The sequence below is a fragment of the Balaenoptera borealis genome (genome assembly GCF_965194805.1).
Source record: "Balaenoptera borealis genome assembly, chromosome: 10".
Taxonomy (NCBI): domain Eukaryota; kingdom Metazoa; phylum Chordata; class Mammalia; order Artiodactyla; family Balaenopteridae; genus Balaenoptera; species Balaenoptera borealis.
In genome coordinates this window covers 58,250,670-58,277,633 of record NC_138874.1, presented here as the reverse complement: position 1 = coordinate 58,277,633, position 26,964 = coordinate 58,250,670, and the positions used below count along the sequence as shown (strand labels likewise).

The following is a 26,964-nucleotide window of genomic DNA, read 5'->3' as shown; positions in this document are numbered from 1 at the left end:
TTCAGCCCAGGTCAGGGCAAGCTGCCAATCTAACAGGACAATCAAGTCCCATCACGTATTATCCCTCAACATTTCCTGATGAAGGCAGTTTGATTTCCCCAAAGCAATGATGTTTTTGCTGGCAATCGTGAGAGTAACAACCTTTTGGGATCAAAAGGAAATTCAGTTGCTTCAATCTTTCTAGTTCTAGAATCTCTTTTACTTAGTCCTGTGGGACTTGGATGTGTGAATAATCTTAGGGTCTCTGGCACTTGTGTCTTTAATCACTAGTTAGTTGCCTAAAAGTACCTGAAGATAAGACTCTTTCCCCAGCCATTCCTCTTTTCAAACGGCCCTCTAACAGGATTTCTTCTGAATATTGCTTTAGTCATTCCACAGACTTGGAATCTGGACTTAAATGTTTGTCACACTAATAAAGAGATTACTCTCTCCCACCCCCAATTCTCACTTTCTACAATTTTCTCACTTCATAAGACAGAAATATACATCTGAACAAAGGTACAGAAATTTATTTCATTTCCTCCAGATAAGTGCTTCTTCCCTATGACAAGGTTTAGAATGGCATATATGAATGATGAGAAATCCTAAATTTAGTTTATCCCATAAAACTCAAGAAATGGTTCATTTTCACTGATCGCTTCGTTGAAGTTACAACACTTACTGGGTGTGCAAAAGGCAGCAACCATTTTACGTTTAGGAAAACAGGCATGGCAAGTGATAATCTTTTCCCTGGGTCACAAACTGAGCAAGTAACAGCAAAAAAGACTTACGCTCTTGAGCCCCACTGGCATGCAGTTACCTCAACAGAACATCACTGCCTCTGATTTACTAGAGAGTACCTTGAGGAAGACCTTAACTCCCACTTTCCTGGGATGAAGGATTTAAAGGAATATGACTTTTACTTAACTACCATGAACAAAATAATTACCTCTACATAAATTCAAAAATGTTGTGCTGGGCTTCCCTGGTGGCACAGTGGTTAAGAATCCGCCTGCCAGTGCAGGGGACATGGGTTCGAGCCCTGGTCCAGGAAGATCTCACATGCTGTGGAGCAATTAAGCCCGTGCGCCACAACTACTGAGCCTGTGCTGTAGAGCCCGGGAGCCACAACTGCTGAGCCCACACGCCTAGAGCCCATGCTCCGCAACAAGAAGCCACTGCAATGAGAAGCCTGTGCACCACAACGAAGAGTAGCCCCTGTTCGCTGCAACTAGAGAAAGCCTGTGCACAGCAACGAAGACCCAACACAGCCAAAAATAAATAAATAAATTTGTTTAAAAAAAAATGTGCTATTTTTTTAAATTGTACAAGGATAAAAAGGAACTCAGTAGGGGGTTGAGATCTGCTATATATATATTTTTTCATTTTAATGACTATAATTGCTTTGTGATCCTAAGAGATAAGAGTATATAAAAAGAATGTAGAATCTGTTATGAACAATGATCTTTACACTTAGTATATATTTTCAATATTAAGATAAAAGTTGTAACCAAAATTATACCAGGCACATTTTGGCAGTTAGTATAAACCCAGCATTGACAAGCCACATGCCAAAAGATGTTCGCTTCCAAAGCACAGGAGAAAATGAGCAAGGGCCCATATCCAAACTAATACTTCAACTTTCCCTCTGATTTTGACAATTGTCATCTCATCAGTTTTGGCATTTTTGATTGCCTATGATTAGGAACTTCTTTTATTAACACTGCTGGCAGATGTGCCTTGCTGTAGGCTCACCATCTGCTCTGCCTTCTTATGATGTTGGCCTGGAGATGACCTTTTGTCACCACCTCTTTATCAGTTGATCTCTGATGTGCCCCTCTGAGATAGGAGGGATTTATCTGATTAGGTGGCCTGATCTGAGCTAAGGAGGCAGGATAGAACAGGTCGGTTTTTCCACCCACTCCTTTATCAGTTGGTGGGCAATGGCTAACTTGGGGGGCAACCAGAATGGGAAAGCCCCATTCTGTTGCTGATAAGATGGGTTGTCTTTCCTCAGGGCTGTGGCCACCTCATCATGACTGAACCAGGCAGCTGCTTCTAGTTCTCTCAAGTTCACCTGGATCTGAAAGACATAAGGAAAAACAGGATATATGGTTAGGAGATACAAAACTTAGAATACGATGGCCAAAGATGAGAAAATGGTTCCAGAACTGAGCAATCTTAGAAGGTAATATCTGGGATCTATAGTCTGGGAGATAATCAGTTCTAGATAGGGTCCAGAAGCAAAAGTACCATAATTAAGAGATGAGAGTTAAGTATATATTTTAAATATTAAAAAAAAATTTTAAAAATCCTGGAAGCTCAAATAGTAAAATATTAAGTGGTTTGGGAATTCCCGAGCGGTCCAGTGGTTAGGACTCGGCACTTTCACTGCTGTGGCCCAGGTTCAATCCCTGGTTGGGGATCTAAGATCCTGCAAGCCATGCAACGTGGCCAAAAAAAAAAAAAAAAGAGAGAGAGAGTGGTTAACATTGAGAGGTAAGTTATGAATAATACTTTCTCTTTGTGCCTAACTTACATAACTAAAAAAAGAACATATAAATGTTATCTTCTTTAAAGGATGTGTTAATTAATGATAGTCAAAAGCATAGTATCTGCCTTGTAAGAAGCAAAAATGCAAACTGCATCCACAGGGAGCTGAGACAGATTAGATATTATTCATTGTATAGAAACCAAAGCACAAAATAGACAGACTTTGGCACATAGGGACCACAACACCATCTGTCAGGGATGTTAGAGCAAGATGAGGTGGGATAAGACAACATCTAAGTCCCTTTCAGTCAGAAGTTCCTATGATTTTATATTATTAGTCCCCAACATCCTGACTGGAGCAATAATACCAATTCTGAAATCAATCATTGAATTTTATATATTTATTGTGTGCCTATTCTATGCAAGACTTTGTTAATTTCCTGATGATGAAAGATAAATTGTTTCATGATTGAGATATATACAAGGAAGAATGGTGATTGTGTTGGCACTTCCAATTTTTATGGTGATTAGTTGTTTATAAGATTGCAAATTCCTTAAAGGTATAAATCATATATTACATGTCTTTGTATAATCTAAACAATGCTGGACTAGACAGGTGCTTAGTAAGTACCTACGGACCAGCTTGGATGAGGCAAAGGATATATCATAAGGGAAGCATCAGAACTCACCTCTGTCTGCCCTGGTTTCACAGTTGCATGACAAGCAATCATAAGTGCGCCATTAGGAAAGGGCCAGTGCTGAGATGCAGAGTATTGCAGTCTTTCCACCTCCAATCCCACCTCTTCTGCAACTTCTCGCCGGACAGCCTCTTCCAGACTTTCACCTATAAGCACACAGATTAATTCAGGACAGCCCTGCAGCAGGAAGGGTGATACAGAAGCCCGTTGGCGAAAGGAGCGCAAAACTGGCTCCAAAGTCAATGAAATACTCTTGGGAGAGCCCTAAATCTCCGAGTCTCTACACTAGGAATCAAGTCTGAAGTTGGGTATTGAACCGCAATACTTGAACCTACTAGGTTAGTTACACAAAATAAGAGTCGGAGAGGCTACTGCTGCCCTCAGGTTTTTAATAAAATTCAAATGCCGCATTTCACCATTTGCAAATTTTACCCCAATAGACTGACAAAAAAAAAAACAAACCTGTAAATAAATATTAAATTCTAGCTAATATAATATTAATATGCATGTTGAAATATTTAGGAGGAAGTGTACTAATGTCTGCAATCTATGCATCAAAAAATAAGATGGATTAATGGGTGGATAGAGGAATGGATAGACAGATACGTGATAAAGTAAGCATAGTAATCATAGAATTTAGGTGGTGAGTATATGGGTGTTTACTGTATAAATCTTCCAGCTATGCTTATGTTTGAAAATTTGCCTATAAAATATTGGAAAATTGATGCCACAAAGTAGTTTTCTTGATATAATAGGGAAGAATGTGCTTGAGACACCAAGCACTATGGCAACAAGAATAAGAAATACATACTATTTCATACTATAAGATTTCATGTCTTTCAGTGTTATCTGTATATGCCCAAAATTCCTTACCTATATCACAAAAACCTGCCAAGGCAGAATACATTCCCTTGGGAAAGGAACTCTGGCGGGCAAGCAGGCATCGAGTCCCATCTGACACCAGAGTGATCACCACAGGAGTCATCTAGGAAAAGGGGATGGAAACTTGGGCACTAGGGCTTTGGGGCCTGTTAATGAAACAAAGTAATGGGTAACTAAGGAAAGCCTTTTAGCTGTATGGGCTCCCATCCCCAAGACAGAGTAGTGCACAGCCTTCTTGGATTACTGACCTTTTAAAGCGATGCTTACCTGTGGATAATAGATGATCTTATTGGAAGGGCACACACGCTTGCTGCCAGCCACATTCTTCTTGGTGGGCTGCCCACTTCTGCTGCAGAACTGATGAGCATCATGCCAACGGAGAAGAGCCTGAGCCTAGGAATACAAAGATGGGCTTGGTTTCATCTGGAGAGAATGTGGGGCTCATCTATAATGGTGCTGGGGCTACTATTAAGAGCAACTCAGAGGGCCACACTAATCCCTTTTCAGCTCACCTACTTTAAATGCTTATTAACTATTTAAACTTTAAAATAAGGAAACTATTTGAACATAGTCCTCTAGCATCTGAAGTATGAATTTTATTTTATTTTATTTTGGAGGGCTGTGCCGTGTGGCTTGTGGGATCTTAGTTCCCCGACCAGGAATTGACCAGGCCCACAACAGTGAAAGCCCAACTCCTAACCAAACCACTGGACTGCCAGGGAATTCTCTGAAGTATGAATTTTCAAAAAACATATTTTAAATGTATTATGAATTATTTTTTAAATATAATATATAAAATATCATAATGAACACCCATGAACTTACGAGCCAGCTTAAAAAGAAAACATTTTCAGTATAATTAAACACCCCAACGTGTACTCCTCCCCAATAAAGTTGGAATTTTTTTGCAAATAAAAAATGTTTAGGGACTTCCCTGGTGGCCCAGTGCGTAAGACTCCACGCTCCCAATGCATGGGGCCTGGGTTCCATCCCTGGTCGGGGAACTAGATCCCGCAAGCATGCCGCAGCTAAGAATCTGCATTTCGCAACTAAAGAAGTCTGCATGCCGCAACGAAGATCCTGTGTGCGGCAACTAAGACCCGGCACAGCCAAAAATAAATAAATAAATAAATTAATTAATTTAAAAAATGTTTAGAGATACCTCTTTAAGTGGGCAATCAAAAGCACTTTAGCAAGTGAAATCTAAAGCTGGAGGACAAGTCGTTAAAGCAATATAAAATAACTTCTCATGATGTATATGTCATGCTGTGGGTCATTAAAAATGTTTATAAGGCTGATAGATCATATTGCCATATATCTGCACACCCTCAGGAGACAATGGTACTAACAACGGTCCTGCCTAAAACGGGGTAAAAGAAAGGAGAATAAGCAATCTCCCTACAGCACATTGTCCTTCTGCCAAGGTTTGTAGGAAGGACAATGATCTGAAAAAAAATCAAATGTTTCCCATACACAAATACAAATTTGCTTAATTTCCTACAGAACCAAGAAATCAATCTACCGTGGATAGCAAGGAGGCATCCTTCACATTCAGCTGAAAGAGAGCCTTCCTCAGCCCAATGAAAGACCCCTTGAGCTCTGTCTCCATTTCAGGTTTCTGTAAGGAAGCTAAAAAATGAGAAAAGAGAACAAAATGAAATGAATGTCAAACTTTACCTCAGGGACCCTCTCAAGTATATTCTGTTAGAACAGTGTTTCCCAAACTCACCTAATATGACTCAACTAGGGAGAATAAAAAAATATACAGGTTCTCAAACCCCTGCCTGGAGATTCTGAATAGCAGGTGTGTGAGGCCCAGAAATCTTTATTTTTTAACAAGCACCAGGAGATTCTTATATTCAGGCAAATTTGGGAAACATTAGAGCATAGTGTTTCCCAAAATCCTCTTCGGGGCAGTAAGAACATTTGCACTAGCCACACACTATCCCTGGAAAAAAAGATGAAAGGGGACCTCTAAGCTCCTATCTGAACCTCATTCCAGCATCATTACATTTACAGCTACACCCTGAAAGAGAGAAGGAAAGCCTGACAGGAGCCATGAGCCTCTAGCAAACCAGTTCCCAAATGCAGGTCTGAAGACCCAGAGCTACTCCAAGGTAACATGTTTATGCACCTGCATTGATAAGAGAAATAAGAATAATGTCATGAATTTTAAAACATTTCTTATGAAATACTTAAGACATATAAAATGTATAAAGGTACAGAGAATAATACAGTAAACATCTTTGTACCACCACCTAGCTGAGAAAGAAAGCATTAAAATGTCCTTTAAGTGATGATGATGGTAGATGGTACTATCTTTTAAGGTCCTAACTTAAGAAAAATTGAAATTGTTTTGTATTCTTAAAATGTTCTTTGAAATTTTATTATTATGTGGAATCCCGAAGTCTAAGAACCACTGGGAAGTACCCATCAGGAATAATGTTATGTACCATTTATGGAAGAGGAGCTATTTAGACCTAGATCCAGAGCAAACCATGCTTCTTGCTGTTCGGAGCATCCAATTAGCACGGAATCTTCTATTGTTTGCATGTCCTGCCCAAACTTACCCAGGAGCCTTTCCAACTCTAAGAAACACAGAAGGAGAAGGGAAGAAAACAAGGGTTTTAATTAAACCATCAGAGCCATACTAGACTTATTGGAAACCATCTACTTCAACTTGAAGTAGGTACAGCTGGCTTCTAGTCACCACCCTGCAGCTAATTAGCTATGTAATCTTGGCCTAATCACTTAACCTCTCAAGGCCTCCCTCCATTTTCTCATCAGCAATCTGAAGAGTTTAAACTAAAGGAATTCTTTCTGTGTAACACTGTATTACTCTATGATTGTATCATGAAAGGAGCATATCCCCTAGTTTTAAAGATACATGATAGTTAACTTATTAAAGCACTGAAAAAAAGATAAGTGTCAAACTTAAAATGGTAGAGAGACAAAAGCAGTTCTATAATTTACTCTTCAGATCATGCTGCTTTTGTGGGCCAGGGTAGACTACTCATCTGAGACCCTGGTCTGTAAAGACAAGTGCTGTATAGGGAGAAAATCTACTCTCCTGTGCATGAAGGACTCATATTTATTTGTTCATAATACAAGATTACATTGCTAATCTATAAATAATGTTTAGTGCCTTCTGGTAAACATCCTCATATACTTAGGCACTGCTAGAAACTACCTATCTAAGTATTCCAACATCTGACCCTGGCAATGTATTTAGAAGTTTGTGCATAGTGACATCACGTAAAACTCAAGGTAGCATCTTGAATGCCAAATCCCAATGGCTTAGATATGTCTAGTTATATACCTTAAAAGAGTGCTCAAAACAATTTTAGTTCACGTTTAGTTTTGATCCTTCTAAGGAGAAATTAAGTCATGATGCAAATCTTAAACAGTGTAACAGTGAACAGCTCCTTGGAGGCTGGAAATTGCTGGTCCAAGGCAGGGGTTGGCAAAATATTTCAAGTTCTGTGAGCCATACGGTCTCTGTCACAATACTCTGTTTTACCATTGTAGTGCAAAAGCAGTCATAGACAATATGTAAATGAATGAGTGAGGCTGTGTTCCAATAAAAATCTGTTTACAAAACAGACATGGGTTCCAATTTGGACAGCAGTTTCCCTGACCCTTGGTTTAAGGCTATAGTGGTTCATACCATCACCAAAAAATATTCGATTGGGCAATTCAGGTTTATACATTAAATTATTAATTGGCAAAAGAAGTTTGAAAAATCTGGACTCTAAACTCGGAGGATTCTTCTCAGGGATTTGATATGGACCGAGTTCTGCTTAGCGGCCACAGCCTGGTCTACTTTACTAGTCTACTTTGGGCTTACCTAATAGGCTATGCTGGGGGGCCAGGTATTGATGTTCTGATTTCTGAAGCAAAGGAGCCAGGTTATGAAAGAGGTAAAATGCTCCTGTCTGCTGGGCTTTTTTACATGCATCATCATCTTCCTTCAGCTCAGATAAATACCTGTGTTTTGGAAATAATCAAAGCATTACAAAACCACACTTTTACAGCATTCTTTTACAGCATTCATCTTTGAGAATTCTGTTCCTGCACTGGTCTCCTACCACGGTTATTTCCTTTTATTTATTTACATCCTAAATTTCTTTAAAAAAGGATTTGAGGTGGCTACAGGGGGTCATTCCCTCCTTTGTCCTACTGTATACCTTGCCCATACTTCTGTGGTTGCACTTATGTGGTGCTATTTGTTAATCTGTGTCTCCCCTGAAAGACTATGATCTTTTGTTTTTTTTAACATCTTTATTGGAGTATAATTGCTTTACAATGGTGTGTTAGTTTCTGCTTTATAACAAAGTGAATCAGCTATACATATACATATGTCCCCATATCTCTTCCCTCTTGCATCTCCCTCCCTCCCACCCTCCCTATCCCACCCTTCTAGGTGGTCACAAAGCACTGAGCTGATCTCCCTGTGCTATGCAGCTGCTTCCCACTAGCTATCAATTTTACATTTGGTAGTGTATATATGTCCATGCCACTCTCTCACTTTGTCCCAGCTTACCCTTCCCCCTCCCTGTGTCCTCAAGTCCATTCTCTAGTAGGTCTGTGTCTTTATTCCCGTCTTGCCACTAGGTTCTTCATGACCTTTTTTTTTTTTTTCCTTAGATTCCATATATATGTGTTCGCATACGGTATTTGTTTTTCTCTTTCTGACTTACCTCACTCTGTATGACAGACTCTAACTCCATCCACCTCACTACAAATACCTCCATTTCATTTCTTTTTATGGCTGAGTAATATTCCATTGTATATATGTGCCACATCTTCTTTATCCATTCATCTGATGATGGACACTTAGGTTGCTTCCATGTCCTGGCTATTGTAAATAGAGCTGCAATGAACATTGTGGTACATGACTCTTTTTGAATTATGGTTTTCTCAGGGTATATGCCCAGTAGTGGGATTGCTGGGTCGTATGGTAGTTCTATTTTTAGTTTTTTAAGGAACCTCCATACTGTTCTCCATAGTGGCTGTATCAATTTACATTCCCACCAACAGTGCAAGAGTGTTCCCTTTTCTCCACACCCTCTCCAGCATTTATTGTTTCTAGATATTTTGATGATGGCATTCTGACCGGTGTGAGATGATATCTCATTGTAGTTTTGATTTGCATTTCTCTAATGATTAATGATGTTGAGCATTCTTTCATGTGTCTGTTGGCAATCTGTATATCTTCTTTGGAGAAATGTCTATTTAGGTCTTCTGCCCATTTTTGGATTGGGTTGTTCGTTTTTTTGTTATTGAGCTGCATGAGCTGCTTGTAAATCTTGGAGATTAATCCTTTGTCAGTTGCTTCATTTGCAAATATTTTCTCCCATTCTGAGGGTTGTCTTTTGGTCTTGTTTATGGTTTCCTTTGCTGTGCAAAAGCTTTTAAGTTTCATTAGGTCCCATTTGTTTATTTTTGTTTTTATTTCCATTTCTCTAGGAGGTGGGTCCAAAAGGATCTTGCTGTGATTAATGTCATAAGAGTGTTCTGCCTATGTTTTCCTCTAAGAGTTTTATAGTATCTGGCCTTACATTTAGGTCTTTAATCCATTTTGAGTTTATTTTTGTGTATGGTGTTAGGGATTGTTCTAATTTCATTCTTCTACATGTAGCTGTCCAGTTTTCCCAGTACCACTTATTGAAGAGGCTGTCTTTTCTCCATTGTATATTCTTGTCTCCTTTAACAAAAATGACTATGATCTTCTTAAGGGCAGGGTCTGCCTTAGTTCTGTATCATGAGTAATTAGCATATTGAATGGCTCAATTCAATAAGTATTGATTGAATTGAACTTCAAGGGTAATAAATATTTACTGAATTGAACTTCAAGGTACTTTGCCAATATTATGCTGTGAGGCAAGAATTTACATGCAGTGGAGTGAAAGGAAAACAAGTTCAGTGATAAAACATCAACCACAGAGCACCTAGAGATGGGAGCAGACTTTATTATTGCAGACAAGGAACAAACACTATACCTTCAGAAACCCTTATTCAATCTAGGGATGGTAAAGAGCAACTTTTATCTTCAATGCACTCTTGTTTCAAACATCTATTCCCCCAAGTGGATGCCGTTAGCTTCTTATCTCTACTGAAGGGACCATTGATGAAAGTGAAGCCATATTTGACCTACACTTATTTAATAAGTGTAATATTTTCAATAGCCAAAATTAAAATGTAGAAAAAGAGTACATCCTGTAATTAGTTTCTCTAAAAAAAAAAAGTAATGGAGCAAGTTCTGTACCTTCATTAAGGACGGCCTAAGTCTATCCTTTCAAGAGCCTTGGGAATCAGGGCAGGAACCGCATGATTCAGGGAGGACTGAATGTGGATTCTCCTTCTGTGGCCTTAGGGATAATGATTTTTTTTTTTTTTTTGGCCGTGCCACGCAGCCTGCAGGATCTCAGTTACCCGACCAGGGACTGAACCCAGGCCCCAGCAGTGAAAGCCTACGGTCCTAACCACTAGGCAACCAGGGAACTCCCAGGTATAATGATTTTGACCGCTGAAAGCCCTACAACAGACTCTCACGTATATGGCATATTTTGTCACTTAAGTAGGAAACACAGTTTACAGATATTTTCTGTAGGATCTGGGAGCTTTTGTAACACCAGTAGAGTTAGCTCCACATGAAACTACAAAGTAAAATGATAAACATGCCCCAGTGTCATCTATAGGAACCTATTTTTGACTGTATGATAAAAGCGATTGCAGTGAGCTCTTTGTAACCAGAAGACAAAAGAAACCTGAGATTTGAATACTCATGATATTTTTATACTTATTGTGAGTGACTGCAACCTCCTGGGACAAAGTCTAAATGTATGTCAAAGGAGAGCTATGTGCCACTCAGAAGTTACCAAATATAAACAATAGAACAAACTGCTAACTTCGTAAAAGAACAGTAGGAGTGATACAACCTGTGCTTTGCCCTAAAGACCCTAAAAAGCAAAACATCTACAAAAACATCCAGGTTAAGGTCTTAAACCTGGGGCCTCACTGGAACTGGTACTGAGATCCAAAAAGTTCCTTGCATTCTTCTTGATTGGAACACTTTTTTTAGAAATGCATTTTTTTTGCTGTGCACCTGAAACATTGTAAATCAACTATACTCCAATAAAAAAATAAAAAAGCTAGAAGGATATATTGTACAGCACAGGGAATATAGCCAATATTTTATAATAACTTTTAATGGAATATAATCTATAAAAATTTTGAATCATTGTGTTAATCCCCTGAAACTAATATAATATTGTAAATCAACTATACCTCAATAATAAATAAATAAATCACTTAAAAATGCATTTTTCCCCTTTAAGTATAATAGTTTGGAAACCATAACACACTAAGATTATCAAACTTAAACATTTTTCCTTATTAATTTATACCCCCATAACATAGGAGCAGGTTTTTAAAAAAATAAATTTATTTATTTATTTATTTATTTTTGGCTGCGTTGGGTCTTTGTTGCTGCGTGCAGGCTTTCTCTAATTGTAGCGAGCGGGGGCTACTCTTGGTTGTGGTGTGCGGGCTTCTCATTGCGGTGGCTTCTCTTGTGCAGCATGGGCTCTAGGTGCACAGGCTTCAGTAGTTGTGGCTCACGGGCTTAGTTGCTCTGTGGCATGTGGTATCTTCCCGGACCAGGGCTCGAACCCGTGTTCCCTGCATTCGCAGGTGAGTTCTTAACCACTGCGTCACCAAGGAAGTCCCCGAGTGGTGGGATTCTGGATGATTTCCCTTTTTTTAAAAAAATTGGTAACTGTATTTTCTGATTTCTATAGAATGACTATTTTTTAACTTTTTTAATAAGAAAAAAGGGACTTCCCTATGGCGCAGTGGTTAAGAATCTGCCTGCCAATGCAGGGGACACGGGTTCGAGCCCTGGTCCGGGAAGATCCCACATGCCACGGAGCAACTAAGCCCGTGTGCCACAACTACTGAGCCTACGCTCTAGAGCCCATGAGCCACAACTTCTGAGCCCGCGTGCCACAACTACTGAAGCCCGTGTGCCTAGAGCCCGTGCTCCGCAACAAGAGAAGCCACCGCAATGAGAAGCCCGCGCACAGCAACAAAGACCCAACACAGCCTAATTAATTAATTAATTAATTAATTAAATTTTTTAAAAAAAGGATCCCACCACTCAGAGATGATCATTGTTTATACCTTGGAATTCTCCAAACTATTTATTAATATTATGCATCTATACATATACAATAAGTACTTTTAGAACTGATCTACTAATTTGTAGCCTTTTTTTGTAAGCACATTAACATTTTTCACACCATATTCTTTACTGATAGAATTTTATTTTTCTTATGATTTTTTATTCATTTTCAATACATTTAATCACTTTAACACTCATTTTTTAGACTTCAGTTAATTCTGTTATTGTTCTTAAGAGTCTCAGCCTGAGAACTGTAAATAACCCAAATGTCCAACAATATCTAAAACAAGTATTGCAATTTTGTTGTCTTCTCAGTCTTGCTCATGTAAGATTGTGTATGTTTATGTGCCTTTAAATATTGAACTGGGCACTCATGTATGGCAGCGCTTTCAGTGTGGGAAGCCCTGGTTGTGAGTGTATCCCTCCAGAGAGGTTTTACATCTGCAAGTCTACAAATACTACTTAAAGTCTTTTCTTAGGTTGGGGGTTTTGGACCACACCACGTAGATGATGCAAATTTAAACCCCAAAACTGAATGAGAGCAGGCTACTGATATCAAATTCACAGATTTTAAATTTGCCCGGGCTGGGGACAAAGCAGTCTTTTATCACCTTCCTGTACTGGTGTAGATTTTTTTTTTCTAGTCTGCCTTTCACTGTGGTTCAGTTCTTGGGGGAGGGAGTTGTGGGGGGATGGGGGAGGTATGCAGGTGGTATGCAGGGACTGGAGTTATCTACCTTATTTTCAGGAACCTTAATGAACTATTATTCAATATAGTTTTTAATTCTATCATATGGGTATAACGTGATTTAATTAATTTTTCCCTTACTGTTCATTCATCCATTCAACAATATTTCAGTGCCTACTATGTGCCAGATACTAGGGTTTTACGCACTAGGGGTACCATAGTGGAAAAGACAAAGTTCTTATCTCTTTTTTTTTTTTTTAAGCCTTCATTGAATTTGTTACAATATTGCTTCTGGTTTTTTTATGTTTTGTTTTTTTGGCATGTGGGATCTTAGCTCCCCAGCCAGGGATTGAACTCACACCCCCTGCATTGGAAGGCGAAGTCTTAACCACCTGCCAGGGAAGTCCCCAAAGTTCTTATCATAAAAAAAGAATTTATATTTAAGTATGTCAGACATTTTAGACATTGGAAATTTAGTTGTTTAGAAATTCTCTAATTGTAAATAATTTGCATTGAACATCTTTATACGTAAATCTTAATCATATATCCGTAATCCCCAATATAGGATTTTGAGATATTTATATTTCATAATTTAATGGACCAAAGATATAATAATCAGAGCTCAGTTTGGTCAAAACTCACCGTGTCTTAGTGACATAAGTTGACAGCAGCCTACAGCACCAAAAAGATTTTCTCCTGAGAGTAATTCCACAATACAGGGACATTGTCAGGTCCTTAGGGGAAAGAGGAGTTTAGAAAAAAGAGAGATCATAACATGTAATTTAAAGTAATGAATCACCAAAAGGGTTATACTTTAAGCCAGAATAGGATCACTATTTAATATTAAGGAAAGATAAACTGAATGGGAGTCAGATGATCTGGCTTCTAAATTGCATTTATACTGCTAACTAGCTGTGGGATTTCAACTTTTCAGTACCTTTCCTAATCTACAAAATTGAAACCTGTTCTGCCTACCTAATAGGTTGTTGTGAGAATCAGCTAACTATCCATGAAAAAAATATGTGCTCCTCCTTCTATATTGTGGAATTCTTGCTGGGTGGTAGTCGCCAAGCCAAGGCCTACATTTCTCTCCTCCTTTGGTCCTTTGGTGGGACCAAAACTAGGTCTTAACAATGGAATGTGACTAGAAGTGATGTGTATCTCTTCTAGGCTGACACAGTTAAGCAGTGGTATGCCTTCTTCATCCTCTATCCCCATCTGCTTGGAAGACTCTGGAATGGCAGAGCCATTAGATGGAAGAGCCTGGATCCCTGAATCACTACATGGAGAAAAGCCACCCACCAACCAAAGAGTCCCCACCTTGGACTACTTGTGAGAGAGAAATAAGCTTCTACCATATTAAGCCACTGAAATTTTGAAGTTTTTTTTACAGCAGCTAGCATTACCCTAATAGACCAAGTAAGCCTAGGAGTGTCTCCAGAGTAATGGAGCCAAGTTTCTCAGAATACATGAAAAGCAAAGTCCTTTTGAAAATGAAGTAAGAAGAATCCTGTAGATAAGAAAAATATAAAATTACAGGCATTTAGGAAAATATTTCAAAAGGCAGCTATGCAAACCCACATGGATCTAAGATACTTTTTAGGTCTCACTTTGAGAGGAAAAATAATTCTATACCTTAAGAATCCATTCTGCAGAAGGTGATTTCTTTTAAATTGTGTAACAGTAAGTGTTTTATTCTCCCTGAAAAGTACAGTTCACATTAGCAATAAAAAAGTCAAAGAAGTTCCACTGAAACAAGAAAATCAGTACAGTTAAATAACCAACCACCCTTTTAACTGTTCCCAAGGGAAGCAAGCTTTGACAGTAAACCACCAAGGAATGTCTAAAGTTTAGGCCTACTTCTTGGTTGCGTAATTATGAATCACTGATGACTAATACTTGGACAGTTTTGGCTATAATCTATGTCCTAACCAAGGGTAAAATATATTTAGTAAGTGACATTCAACAAAATATTTATTGAGTACTGACTTTATGCAAGCTCTCTTAAGGGACACAGTAATGTACAGGATAAACATCCCTCAAGGGATTCTAGCAGGAGAGAGAAAATAAATATATAGCTTTCACAGAAGGCAGTATGTGATATGTGGGTTATAAAGCACTCTAGGAGAGTATTAAAAGTATAATCCCTATTTTAATAACCCAAAGACTTTTGTGATATACTGGAGGAAATGAATTTAAAGTCAACATTTCTGTCTCATATACAACTCTGAGAGTGTAAATTGATACGATATTTTTGGACGGCAATTTGGAAATATCTATCAAAACGTGAAAATAAGCATCCCTTTCCCCTAGCAATTCCACTTCTAGGAATTTGTCCTAGGAAGAAAAGGATATGTACAGGAATGTTAACTGAAAATTATGATAAAATGGAATAATATACAGCTATTAGAAATAAACAGATAACAGTAGAAAAAATATATGTAGTAACAGGGAAAGATATTCAGAATATATTGTTAAGTAAGAAAAGCAAGTAGTATTTGGTTAGTTTAGCATGATCTAATTAATTTATAAAGAAAAGGATATATACATATACATACCAATATAATTAATTGGATAGGTATTTATTTATATTTTTTAAATGACTAGAAGTCCACATACCAAAGTGTTAACGGTGACTAATTTGAAAGAGTGGGATGGACACAGGGATTGAAAAGGGTACTTGTAATTTTGACATTTCTGTACTTAAAAAAAATTTTTAACCATGTGTTCATATTTTTTGTACAATAAGATAGCATGTAATAAAACAGTAGTTCCCAGGACTAACTTCACTGTGAGGCTTTTTCCAGGCCACTGTTCACAGTAGCACTTCATCTCATTCCCTGAGAACCATAGGGAATTTCTTTGGTGAGTTCCTTGAATTCCTTTGGTGAGACTGTAAGAGTTGTTTGTAGTTATGACTACCAACTAATCTGTGTGGCCCACTGTGCTTCGCTGCCTGACGTTTTGCCTAAATGCAATCAATGCCTACTAAATTAGCCTTAGCCAATTGTGGATTATCATGTCCTGCTGACTCATATGTTGGTGGTCACCAAGCTTGTAGAAGACATAGTAAAGTTCCTAATGTAGCTTAAAAAAAATTGATAATCAAGAGGAAAACCAAATATATTTTAACTGAGAATTGTACCTTCATTGGTACAGTCAAAAACCCAGTAAAGATTAAGTCCAATACCTTTTCTAAATGGTCCCTTGTTTATTTTTTCTACACATCTTATATAAAAGCAGTGTAGACTACTTAAAAGTCAAAGAAGAGAAAATGATTTCCTTAAAATTCAGCTTTAACCATACTTTTCTCTTTCAAATAGATCATTTAAATTATCAAGTTAATATAACTATATTACAGGACATCTAGAAAACAGAATTGTAAGAGTGCCCATAATATCACCCCATTAATATAACTTATAATTTATATACTAGTCTTTTGCACATACAACCTTTACACATTTATAGTCAGTAAACATTTTTTCAATTTGCTTTCATGAAACATGTCATAAGCAGTTTTCCATGTTTTTGTATAAGGTTTACTTATTGATTTTTTTTGACTGTATAATATTATACCAAGTAGACTCCCATCCTTATTTTTCTAAATATTCCCCTAATTTTAGACATTTAGGTGGCTCTGATTTTAAATTACCAGAAATAAAATACTGCTAAATACTTCTGTGCTGATATTTTCAGGTTACCTCTTTAAGATAAGTTCCCCTACATAGAACTACTGGGACAAAATTTGTTTTAAAATTATATGGCTCTTTCTACACATTGCCACACTTACAAAGTTTGATAGCATTTGGTTAAAAAAAAAAGAACTTTTATATTTCTTTGATCACTATTGAGATTCAAAGTGTTTTCAGATTTAATAGTTCTAGCACCCCTTTTGTAAATTGTCTGTTTGATGTTCTGTGCTCATTTATTTATTGTGGTTTTACTCTACTTTTGACCATTCTAATTTTTAAAATGGTATAGTACATTTATAGCATTTTCCACAATATGATCGCTGAAATGCATTGTAGGAACCACTGCTACATGTATTGCTTTTCTCTGGGAAGCTGCCATTCAGACTGAACCTCAGCACAAAAAAAGAGGCTTGTTAAAACAGTCAAGAAGCTATGTGAGATTACTTTTAGGATAAAAATATAATTTCTTATGGCCATATATTATTTAGAAACCTCATGCAGGAAAAATTTGCTACTGCTTTTCTGAAATGGTTTGTGATTTTCACCTTTAGGGGTCTTCGGTGTGATATATTATTCAAAATGTATTGACCCAAGGGCTCAGACTTGGTAAACATGTGGATCAACAACTGGTAAACATGCTACATATGAAACTCACATCCACCTGTTCAAATTCCCCATTAGGAATAGGATAGTTGTTTTTGTTTGAATTGGCAACTATTATTGTACTTTACGCCTGATGGCACACTGGGGATAAAAAATGCACTATTCACAAAATTAGTCTTGGAAGAAAATATTAGCACCATTATTTTACTTTAGATGACAAGCTCAGGCCTGCCTTCTATTTTGTTTTCAGTGCAAATTCATGTCTCCTCCAAAGCAAGAAAGGGACAGGGAAGTAAGCACTGGAGAGACTCAGACTTTTGTTCCTGGCTTTCCCACTGACTGAATTTGTGACCTGGGGCTGTCACCTAACTTGTTGGGGAGCTTGGTTTCTGTCTCACTTCTCACAGGGGAAGAAAGGAGAGAAAAGGGATCTAAAGTGTGTTATAACTATGTCAGGTTTTGACATACCTAATTCTCAGATGTGTTAGACTGTAAAATCCTTAAGAGTTGGGATTGCATCTTCCCTGTCTACAGCATCTTGCATAGTCCCTATCACAGTATAAAACACAATATATATGAATGAATGAATGAATGAATGAATGAATTTATTCTATTTTACAAGAGAGGAAGATAAAGCTTTGAGAGGTTAACCATCTGAGATGACGATCTAGGGAGCAATAGATGGAAACTCAGGGCTATCTGGTTCCAAAGCTCATGTTTTGATGAGAAATACATGGGAAATCACCTTCCAGCATTCATGTACTATTTAAGTTTTTAGAAAGTACAATTTTTAAAAAGTACTTTTAAAAGTAAGTTTTTAAAAAAGACTGATAGAGATGAAAGGTAATATTATTTTGACCAAAAAACTATTAAATAATGATGAGGCAAAGCCCTTAAGAGGAAGACTTTCTCTGAACCTCCTGTAATAAATGATTCACATATGCTTTGCATCCTGTTCATCTTAACAGAAGAAAGATTAATTTATAAAGCACTACAGCATGACAAAAAAGCCCATCTCGAATCTCTCTGGTTACTTCTTCTAAGAAGAGGCCAGGTTCAGTAGTGTGTGAGAGAGTTCTTTTCAGGGAGTCTGATTTTTCATGATTGTGGACCTCAGTGGGATGGGAAATATGCAAAACTGAGGAGCTACTGGGAAACAGATTTCACGGTCTCACTGACCAGCTTTATGGTTTGCTTTCTAAAAGATAATTTTTCCTCCCTTAATTCAAAATAATTCAGGCACAATGCAGAGAAGTTAACAAATTCCATTTTTAAACAACTCTCCTAAAAAGTATCAGAAAATTATTAGCTGTAGTTAATCTGATAGCTCCACAAGTTATGATGCAAAACTGTGGTCATTGCCTGGTTTCTGCAAGAAGGAAGAGAGTCTGACAGAGAACTTTTTTCAAGTTCTGATTATGTCTCCCCATAAAATTCTTCTTCCACTTAGAACCTGAATAGGTTTCTCTTCCCCTGTACTTACTCTGAATTCTCTTGGGGATGCCTGCCTAGGCCTCAACAATCAGCAGAACCAGCAAACTCCAAATGTTGGACTCTCCTTCTTCAATGGACGATTGCTCCCTCTGCCACACTTCCCAGAACCCTCCTAGAGATGCACTCTGGGAAATGTAGTTCAATCCCCAGGCATGCTGCTATGCCCTCCAACTGCAAAGTTAACCGTGGTTGTCAAAAGCAGGATCTTCTGAGATCTAAATTCATTACCAGGAGAACTACTGTGGTAGTTTTAGCATTAGATCCATTTTTCAATAACAAAAAGATAGTCTTTAAACCCATCCTCCTACACAAAGGCATATTTAGGGTGGGTCACGCAGAGAGGAGTATTGGGATGGGAATTCAGATACCTTTCAACCTTTCTGGATCTCTAACTCTATCTATGTCTGCTAAGTTTAGAGCTAGCTCTAAGATTTCATGAAATTCTGCCAGTTTGAAAGGACAGGACTGTGTCTAGATGTGTTTGAGCTTTTGGCAGAATGCGTCCCTTGATGAACCAGGGCAAGAAGATTCCATCTGACTGAAAGCAGTCTCTCAACAAAACTACTCTGGTGCTGTTCCTTTTTCTTCTTACTACTAAAGTTATTTGTTTACATGGAAGACAGTTTTGAAGGCCATTCTTTCAATATATATTTAATAAGTACCAAATGTGCTTGGAACTGTTATCCGCACAGGATACAGCAGGGAACAAAACACATGAAAATTTCTATCCCCATGTAACTTACATTCTAGAGGAAGAAACAAATAAGTAAATATACAATGTGTCAGGTGGTTATAAGTGCTATTTTATATAGGGTGGTCAGCCTCATTGTTAAGGTGATATTTGAGTAAAGACCCTAAAGGAGGTGAGGAAGGAGGCCAAGTGGATATCTATGGGAAGAGATTTGTAGACAGAAAAAAATCAGCAGATGCCAAAGCCCTAGGGTGGAAGTGTGCCTGGCAGGTCTGAGGAAAGGCTAGGACAAAGCATGGTGGTCAGAGATGAGGTTAAAGAGTAGCCAAGCACCAGATCACTTAGGGCCTTGTAAGTCTTACAATTCTTATAGAGCCATTGTAATGCTTTCAGCTTTTACTCTGAGAAGATGGGATGTTACAGAACAGTTTGAGCAGGAGAGTGAGATGATTTGACCTACATTTTATTTTTTAATTTTTTTTTTAGTTTTTTAAAAAATTTTATTTATTTTGGCTGAATTGGGTCTTTGTTGCAGTGCGCGGGCTTCTCACTGCAGTGGCTTCTCTTGTTGCAGAGCATGGGCTCTAGGCGTGCGGACTTCAGTAGTTGCAGTGCGTGGGCTCAGTAGTTGTAGCTGGCGGGCTCTAGAGCGCAGGTTCAGTAGTTGTGGCGCACAGGCTTAGTTGCTCCACAGCATGTGGGATCTTTCCAGACCAGCGATCGAACCCGTGTCCCCTTCATTGGCAGGTGGATTCTTAACCACTGTGCCACCAGGGAAGTCCCTTGACCTACATTTTAAAAGAATCACTCTGTGTGCGATTAGACTGTAGGGGATAAGAGTTATTAAATCCTGAAGTCATTGTTAATATGTACCTAGGTTATGTGGGAAGGAAGAGTAGTAGTTCTGGGTAGTTGACCAGTTATTTCTTTTGGATCTTACTATTAGCACATGAACCCAAGCTTTTTATTAGATTGATTCATTAGCCTTAAGGAAGGCACAGATAATTTGAGGGAAATAAGATATAAAGTCAGTGAATTCCAAACAAATGGGGAAGAATGCTTAGAGAAAGTTAGGGCTCTAATAATTTTTTAAAATCAAAATAACTGTATTTTTGAGCAATTAAGTGTTAAGCGCTATAATAATAAAAAATAGTGCTATGGTCTGAATATTTCCATTCTCCCCAAAATTCATATGTCAAAACCCTAATGCCCAGTGTGATATTTTTAGTAGGTGAGGACTTTGGGAGGTGATTATGTCATGTGGATGGAGCCATTATGAATGAGATGAATGCCCTCACATAATAGGCCTGAGAGAGCTCCCTTGCCCCTTTCACCACATGAAGACACAGCGAGTAATCTGCAACTTGGAAGAGGGCCTTCCAAGGACCTGAGCATGCTAACACCCTGATCTTGGAATTCCAGCTCCAGAACTGTGAGAAATAAGTTTCTGGTTTTTTTGTAAGCCACCCAGTCTGTGGTATTCTGTTATAGCAGCCCAGACTGAGACAAATAGCTAAGATTAATTAAGCATTTACTGTATTCAGGCACTATGCAAAGTGTTTCACATATTTATCATTAATCCTCACATCCTAAAAGATACATATTATTATTTGCACTTTACAGATGAGAACACAGAGTCTTAGAAAAGCTACATAACTTGTCCATATTTACACAGCTAGTAAGTAGAAGGGCTGGATTTTAACCCAAGACTATCTGACTCCAGACAGACCTTGTGTCTTTGACTACCATAATGTACTATAGGCTTGGGTTATATCTGACTGGGTGTGGGGCAGGGAAGCTCAATAAAAATATTGGAAAATATTGGAATGATGGAATAATCTCATGTTCATAGATTGGAAGACTTAATTTTGTTGAGATGACAATATTCCCCTAATTGATCTACAGATTCAATGCATCCCTGTTAAATCACAGGTAGCTTGTTTGCACAAGCAACAAAAGAAAAAATAGGACTTCACCAAAATTTTAATACTTTTGTGCTGCAAACAATACCACCAAGAACTTGAAAAGACAACCTACAGAATAGGAAAAAAATGTATTGACAGTCATACATTTGATAAGGGACTTGTAACCAGAATTTGTAAAGAATACTTACGACTCAGTAATAAAAAGATGAATAACTGGGGCTTCCCTGGTGGCGCAGTGGTTGAGAATATGCCTGCTAATGCAGGGAACACGGGTTCGAGCCCTGGTCTGGGAAGATCCCACATGCCGCAGAGCAACTAGGCCCGTGAGCCACAGTTGCTGAGCCTGCGCGTCTGGAGCCTGTGCTCTGCAACAAGAGAGGCCGCGATAATGAGAGGCCCGCGCACCGCGATGAGGAGTGGCCCCCACTTGCCGCACCTGGAGAAAGCCCTCGCACAGAAACGAAGACCCAACACAGCCATAAATAAATAAATAAACAAATAAACCCAAAGTTAAAAAAAAAAAAAGATGAATAACTGAATTTTAAAATGAGCAAAGGATATGAATAGACATTTCTCCGAAGAAGATACAAAAATGACCAATAAGTACATGAAAAGATGCTCAACATCATTAGCCATCATGGAAATGCAAATCAAAATTACAATGAGATACCACTTCATACCCACTAAGGTGGCCACATGGAGAAAATGGAATCATCATATACTGCTTACAGGATTGTAAGTGGTGTAGCTGCTTTGGCAAACAGGTTGGCTGTTACTCAAACAGTTAAACATAGAGTTACCAAATGACCCACCAATTCCACTCCTGGGTATATATTCAAGACAACTGAAAACATATGCCCACACAAAAACTTGAACACGAATTCTCATAGCAGTATCATTCAAAATAGCCCCAAAGTAGAAACAATCCAAATGTCCATCAACTGATGAAGGAATAAACAAAATATAGTATATCCATAAACAGTATTTTATTTGGCAATATAAAGGAATGAAGTACTGATACATGCTACAACATGGATGAAGCATGAAATATTATGCTAAGTGAAAGAATCCATTCACAAAAGATCACATACTGCATTTATATAGAATGTTTAGAATGGGCAAATCTATAGAGGTAGAAAGTAGCTTAGAGGTTGCCTAGGGGTGGGAATGGGGGAAATGTTGGAGGAGAATGGGGAGTGACTGCTAGTGGAAACAGAGGTTTGTCATTTTTGTTGTTGTTTTGGAATGATAAAATGTTGTAAATTTGATTGTGGTGATGGTTGCACAATTCTGTGAACCCACTAAAGATCACTGAATTGCACACTTTAAATGGTAAGTTATATGTTATTTGAATTATAGCTCAATAAAGCTGTTAAAAATATTCAACCAAATCATTAATTATGTTAAACAATTATAGTACATGTTTAGTAAATACAGCAAATATGGTGTAGGTACCTGTAATCCTCATAGTTTTTTTAGGTCATAAAGTAAAAATTGTCTTTCCTAGGGCATGCTTAAGTTCAATAAAGTGGCTTTATTTAATCACATAATAATTTAATACCATATACTCTTTAAAATTTTATTTATTTATTTATTTGGCTGCACCAGGTCTTAGTTGAGGCACATGGGATCTTCATTGCTGCATGCGGGATCCTCGTTGCTGTGTGCGGGATCCTTAGTTGCGACATGTGGGATCTTCAGTTGTGGCATGTGGGATCTTTAGTTGCGGCATGCGGGCTCTCAGATGCAGCATGTGGGATCTAGTTCCCTGACCAGGGATGGAACCTGGGCCCCCTGCATTGGGACCATGGAGTCTTAACCTCTGGACCACCAGGGAAGTCCCCATATACTCTTTTTTTTTTTTTTAACATCTTTATTGGAGTATAATTGCTTTACAATGTTGGGTTACTTTCTGCTGTATAACAGAGAATCAGCTATACGTATACTATATCCCCATATATCCCCATATCACCTCCCTCTAGAGTCTCCCTCCCACCATCCCTAGTGCACCCCTCTAGGTGGTCACAAAGCACCAAGCTGATCTCCCTGTGCTATGCGGCTGCTTCCCACTAGCTATCTATTTTACATTTGGTAGTGTATATATGTCCATGCCACTCTCTCACTTCATCCCAGCTTACCCTTCCCCCTCCCCGTGTCCTCAAGTCCATTCTCTATGTCTGCGTCTTTATTCCTGTCCTGCCCCTAGGTTCATCAGAACCATTTTTTTTAATATTCTGTATATATGTGTTAGCATATGCCATATACTCTTTTAAGGGCACAAATTGAGCCTCAAGTCATTGAATCCCAGTCTAGTTTTTGGTGGTGAAAGTAACAATGTATTTTATTTATTGTTTTATGAAAATTCTCTGTTTATTTTTAATTTTTATTTATTTACTTTCATTTTTTTTTTTGGCTGCATCAGGTCTTATTGAGGCATGCGGGATTTTTTGTTGCGGCATGCAGGCTCTTCGCTGTGGCGTGTGGGCTTCCCTCTAGTTGTGGCGTGCAGGTTTTCTCTCTCTAGTTGTGGCATGTGGGTTTTCTCTCTCTAGTTGTGGTGTGCGGGCTCGAGGGCGCGTGGCCTCTGTAGTGTGCGGCATGCAAGCTCTCTCATTGAGGCACATGAGCTCAGTAGTAACAATGTATTTTAGAGATATGTATTTATTAATTCATTGAACATATTCTTATTGAAAACCTATCATGTGGCAAGCATCATGCTAGAATTGGGGACACAATGGTGAATAACATGCTGTCTCTGCCAGAAAAAATTAATTATGCTTGTACATGTGTGTATGGGGTATGTGTGAGTGTCTGTGTGTGTGTGTGTGTGTGTGTATGTGTGTAAGCATGTAAGCATGTGAGACAACAGCCCATTTACTCAGTGTTTGACCAGTTATAGGAGTGGATATTAGGATGTAGGGGTACCTGAGCAAACCTGGAGAGAAATTGCAGGTTCATTCTGTAAGCAGGCTTACCGTTGGATATTGTCTCATTTCATGTGAGACAAGAAATAGATCTTAGCAAACAGGGTGGGAAGTGGTTTCATGAGGGCCCCTGAAATAAATAAGCCACTGGCAAAGAGCCCTGTGTGTCTGCATAGCCAGTGGTGTCATGTACACTGGGGAGGTCCTTATGCTTCTCTTCAAGAGCAAAGTACAATAGGTTTCCTTCTCTTCCACCTCCCCAAATATGGAGTAATGTTTAACACACAGCGGGGAGTAGAACCAAGACTAAAGGCCATATTCAGCTGGAAGACAAGATGAAACAGGACAATTAGTGTATACCAAGGTAAACATTAATTTGAATACATGATTTTGTTAGTATAATGCAGTCACTAGACTATGTGTTTCTATTTCCTGTTAATTGAGCTCTTACTCTCTTTGCTTTAATTCTTTCATTTAAAAAAAATTTTTTTTAAAAATTTTTACAACTACTTCTGGGACATTTTATTGTAGTCACTAGCAATTCCATCAGAAAGCTGGCAAAGTTAAAAAAGAAAAAGATAGAAAATTGTCACTTTCATTATCAGTTGAAAGGTCCAGCAAAAGGCTTTCAATAGTGGGTTATAACTATAGCTAACTTTCATTTCTCTAGTGTCTTGTATAGTGTCATCTTTACCCCAATATCCAGAGGGGTTCTAAGTATAAGACAAAGTGTACACTGTGTGTGGTTATATTCCCAAAGTAATTTTTTCTGTTACCTAATCTGGTGATTATTTCACTTTTCCAGGCCTCAGAGATATCCCTAAAGCTCTAATATTTTATAACATAAGGATTATCCAAATCGATGGTCATTAAGTTTTCAATGTTGGATGAAAAGAATTTGGAGATTTCCCCTGATTGACAGTATCCATATATTCTGTATTCCTATATCACAATGGAAGCTTAGGGGGTAGTTGTTAGCAGTTATCTATTGTCACAATAATGCTTCATAGCAAACAGCCACAAAATCATAGAGGCATAAAACAAGGGTTTATTACTCACATACCTGGAGTGATTGGCTAGGTGCTTCTGCAGATCCTGATCAGGCTCATTTACGTGTCTAGGGGTGGTGCACTGTTGGATAATCTAGAATGTTCTTGGCTGGGACATTGGGGGTGAGTTGGCTGTGCTCCACGTGTCTCTCATTTTCTAGCAAGCTAGCATGGGGATATTCTTTTGAGAATGATGGCAGAGGGTAAAAGCACAAGTGGAAATATGCAAGTCTCTGCCTGCATGACAGTCAAAGCATATTATATGGTCAGGCCCAGAGTTACAATAGGACGGTATTACAAGATTTCATGGCACAAGGTGTTGTTAGGGGTTTAGGTCAACTACAGAGTTATAGGGAACAGTTCCCAAGAGATCACTCTCACTTCCAATACCAACTGCAATTTCAAGGGGTTTCCAAAACCATTCTCAATTTTGATAGAAGGACTCACAAAACTCACTCATTATACTCGTGGTTATGGCTTATTACAGGATAAGAATACAGATTAAAATCAGCCAAGGGGAGAAGCATTTAAGGTGAAGTCTGGGGAAGTACTAAATGTGGAGCTTCTATTGTCCTCTCCTCATAGATTCAGGATGCATTATTTTTCCAGCAACAGTATGTGACAATACATATAGGATGTTGCTAACCAGGGAGACTCACCCGAGTGTTGGTGTCCAGAGTTTTACTGGGGATCCGTCACCCAAGGCCCCCACCCTAAATCACATTGTTGGTCTTTGTGGTGTGGCCACCCCCTACTCTAAATCACACTGTTAGACTATCCCCTGTGACCTAAGGCCCTCAGGGAGGTAGACGCTCCTATCAGACATGAGATTACCTCCCAGAAAAATGGCAAAAGCCAGACCTCATTTTGGGCGAGGTAAAATTTTTTACTATATAGGAAGTAGGGAAGTAGGGAAGAATCGGGACTCTCAGTGCAATCAATCTGCCACAGTAGCTCTATTAAAAGCATTCCTTAAATTGGTGTAGGATAGGAAGCAGTGTTCTTTAACTTCAGGATTGGCTTAAGAACTAACATTAACCATAGACTGCTTATAGATGCTGTAAGTAAGCATCCTTGTCTTTACCCCTTATGGCTTATTACAGGATAAGAATACAGAATAGGATAAGAATAAGTATTCTTATTCTCATTCTTAATAAGTATTCTTATGGCTTATTACAGGATAAGAATAAGTATTAGGATTAGGACTAATTGTTCCATTTCATAATTTTTTTCAAAGTCATTGAAACAGGTATAAAACACACCAAATTGGTTCTATGATTAAAAAACAATAACAAAACAAAACCTCACAAAATTTTATACTACACAGCATGCAATGATGGTTACTCATATTAATACAGTACTTCATACTTTCCCAAGAAACTTTCAAAACAGCCATCACAATTGATTCTCATAATGTCTTTGTGTGGTTGATAAGGCAAATGTTATTATGGCCATTTGGTGGATGAAGAAATTTCAGCATAAAAGTTAAAGGGATTCACTGAGGGACACCTTGCTGAACTGTTAATGGTGCACAAGAACCTGGGCTCACTGATTCTACCAGTGCTCCTTCCAAAATAAAAGTTTTTCTTCCTGACAAATACTATAATTCTGTGACTGAATGAATTCCGAGCCCTGAACTCTTGAGTCTTGCTTCACCAAAT

The 26,964-nt window shown here is 38.3% G+C and overlaps 1 protein-coding gene across 3 annotated transcripts; it reads right to left on the bottom strand.

The window, feature by feature from the left end:
* Positions 1-483: 483 nt before the first annotated feature.
* On the bottom strand, positions 484-23,731 carry NUDT13 (nudix hydrolase 13). 3 transcript variants are annotated; one of them, XM_082406900.1, is made up of 10 exons: positions 18,704-23,729; positions 14,561-14,626; positions 13,568-13,659; positions 7,900-8,039; positions 6,506-6,640; positions 5,575-5,681; positions 4,320-4,445; positions 4,044-4,155; positions 3,162-3,316; positions 484-2,062 (listed from the first exon to the last, which is right to left on the bottom strand). In XM_082406900.1, exons 3-10 carry the CDS (start codon positions 13,648-13,650, stop codon positions 1,862-1,864), a joined length of 1,059 nt encoding a protein of 352 aa, XP_082263026.1. In that variant the 5' UTR covers positions 13,651-13,659; positions 14,561-14,626; positions 18,704-23,729; the 3' UTR covers positions 484-1,861. The 3 variants fall into 3 exon arrangements, with proteins under 3 accessions (XP_082263026.1, XP_082263025.1, XP_082263027.1); XM_082406899.1 differs by lacking the exon at positions 14,561-14,626 and having other exon boundaries at positions 18,704-23,727; XM_082406901.1 differs by lacking the exons at positions 6,506-6,640; positions 14,561-14,626 and having other exon boundaries at positions 18,704-23,731.
* Positions 23,732-26,964: the final 3,233 nt, after the last annotated feature.

Bases quoted from the DNA above. Each gene is read 5' to 3' on its own strand.
- NUDT13 (XM_082406900.1), bottom strand. From the start codon at position 13,650: ATGTCCCTGTATTGTGGAATTACTCTCAGGAGAAAATCTTTTTGGTGC. The intron at 6,641-7,899 runs GTAAGCCCAAAG...TGTGTTTCTTAG, and splicing joins CCCCCAGCATAGCCTATTAG to AGTTGGAAAGGCTCCTGGGT. The intron at 4,446-5,574 runs GTAGATTGATTT...TTGTATTCCTAG, and splicing joins ATGCCTCCTTGCTATCCACG to GCTCAGGCTCTTCTCCGTTG.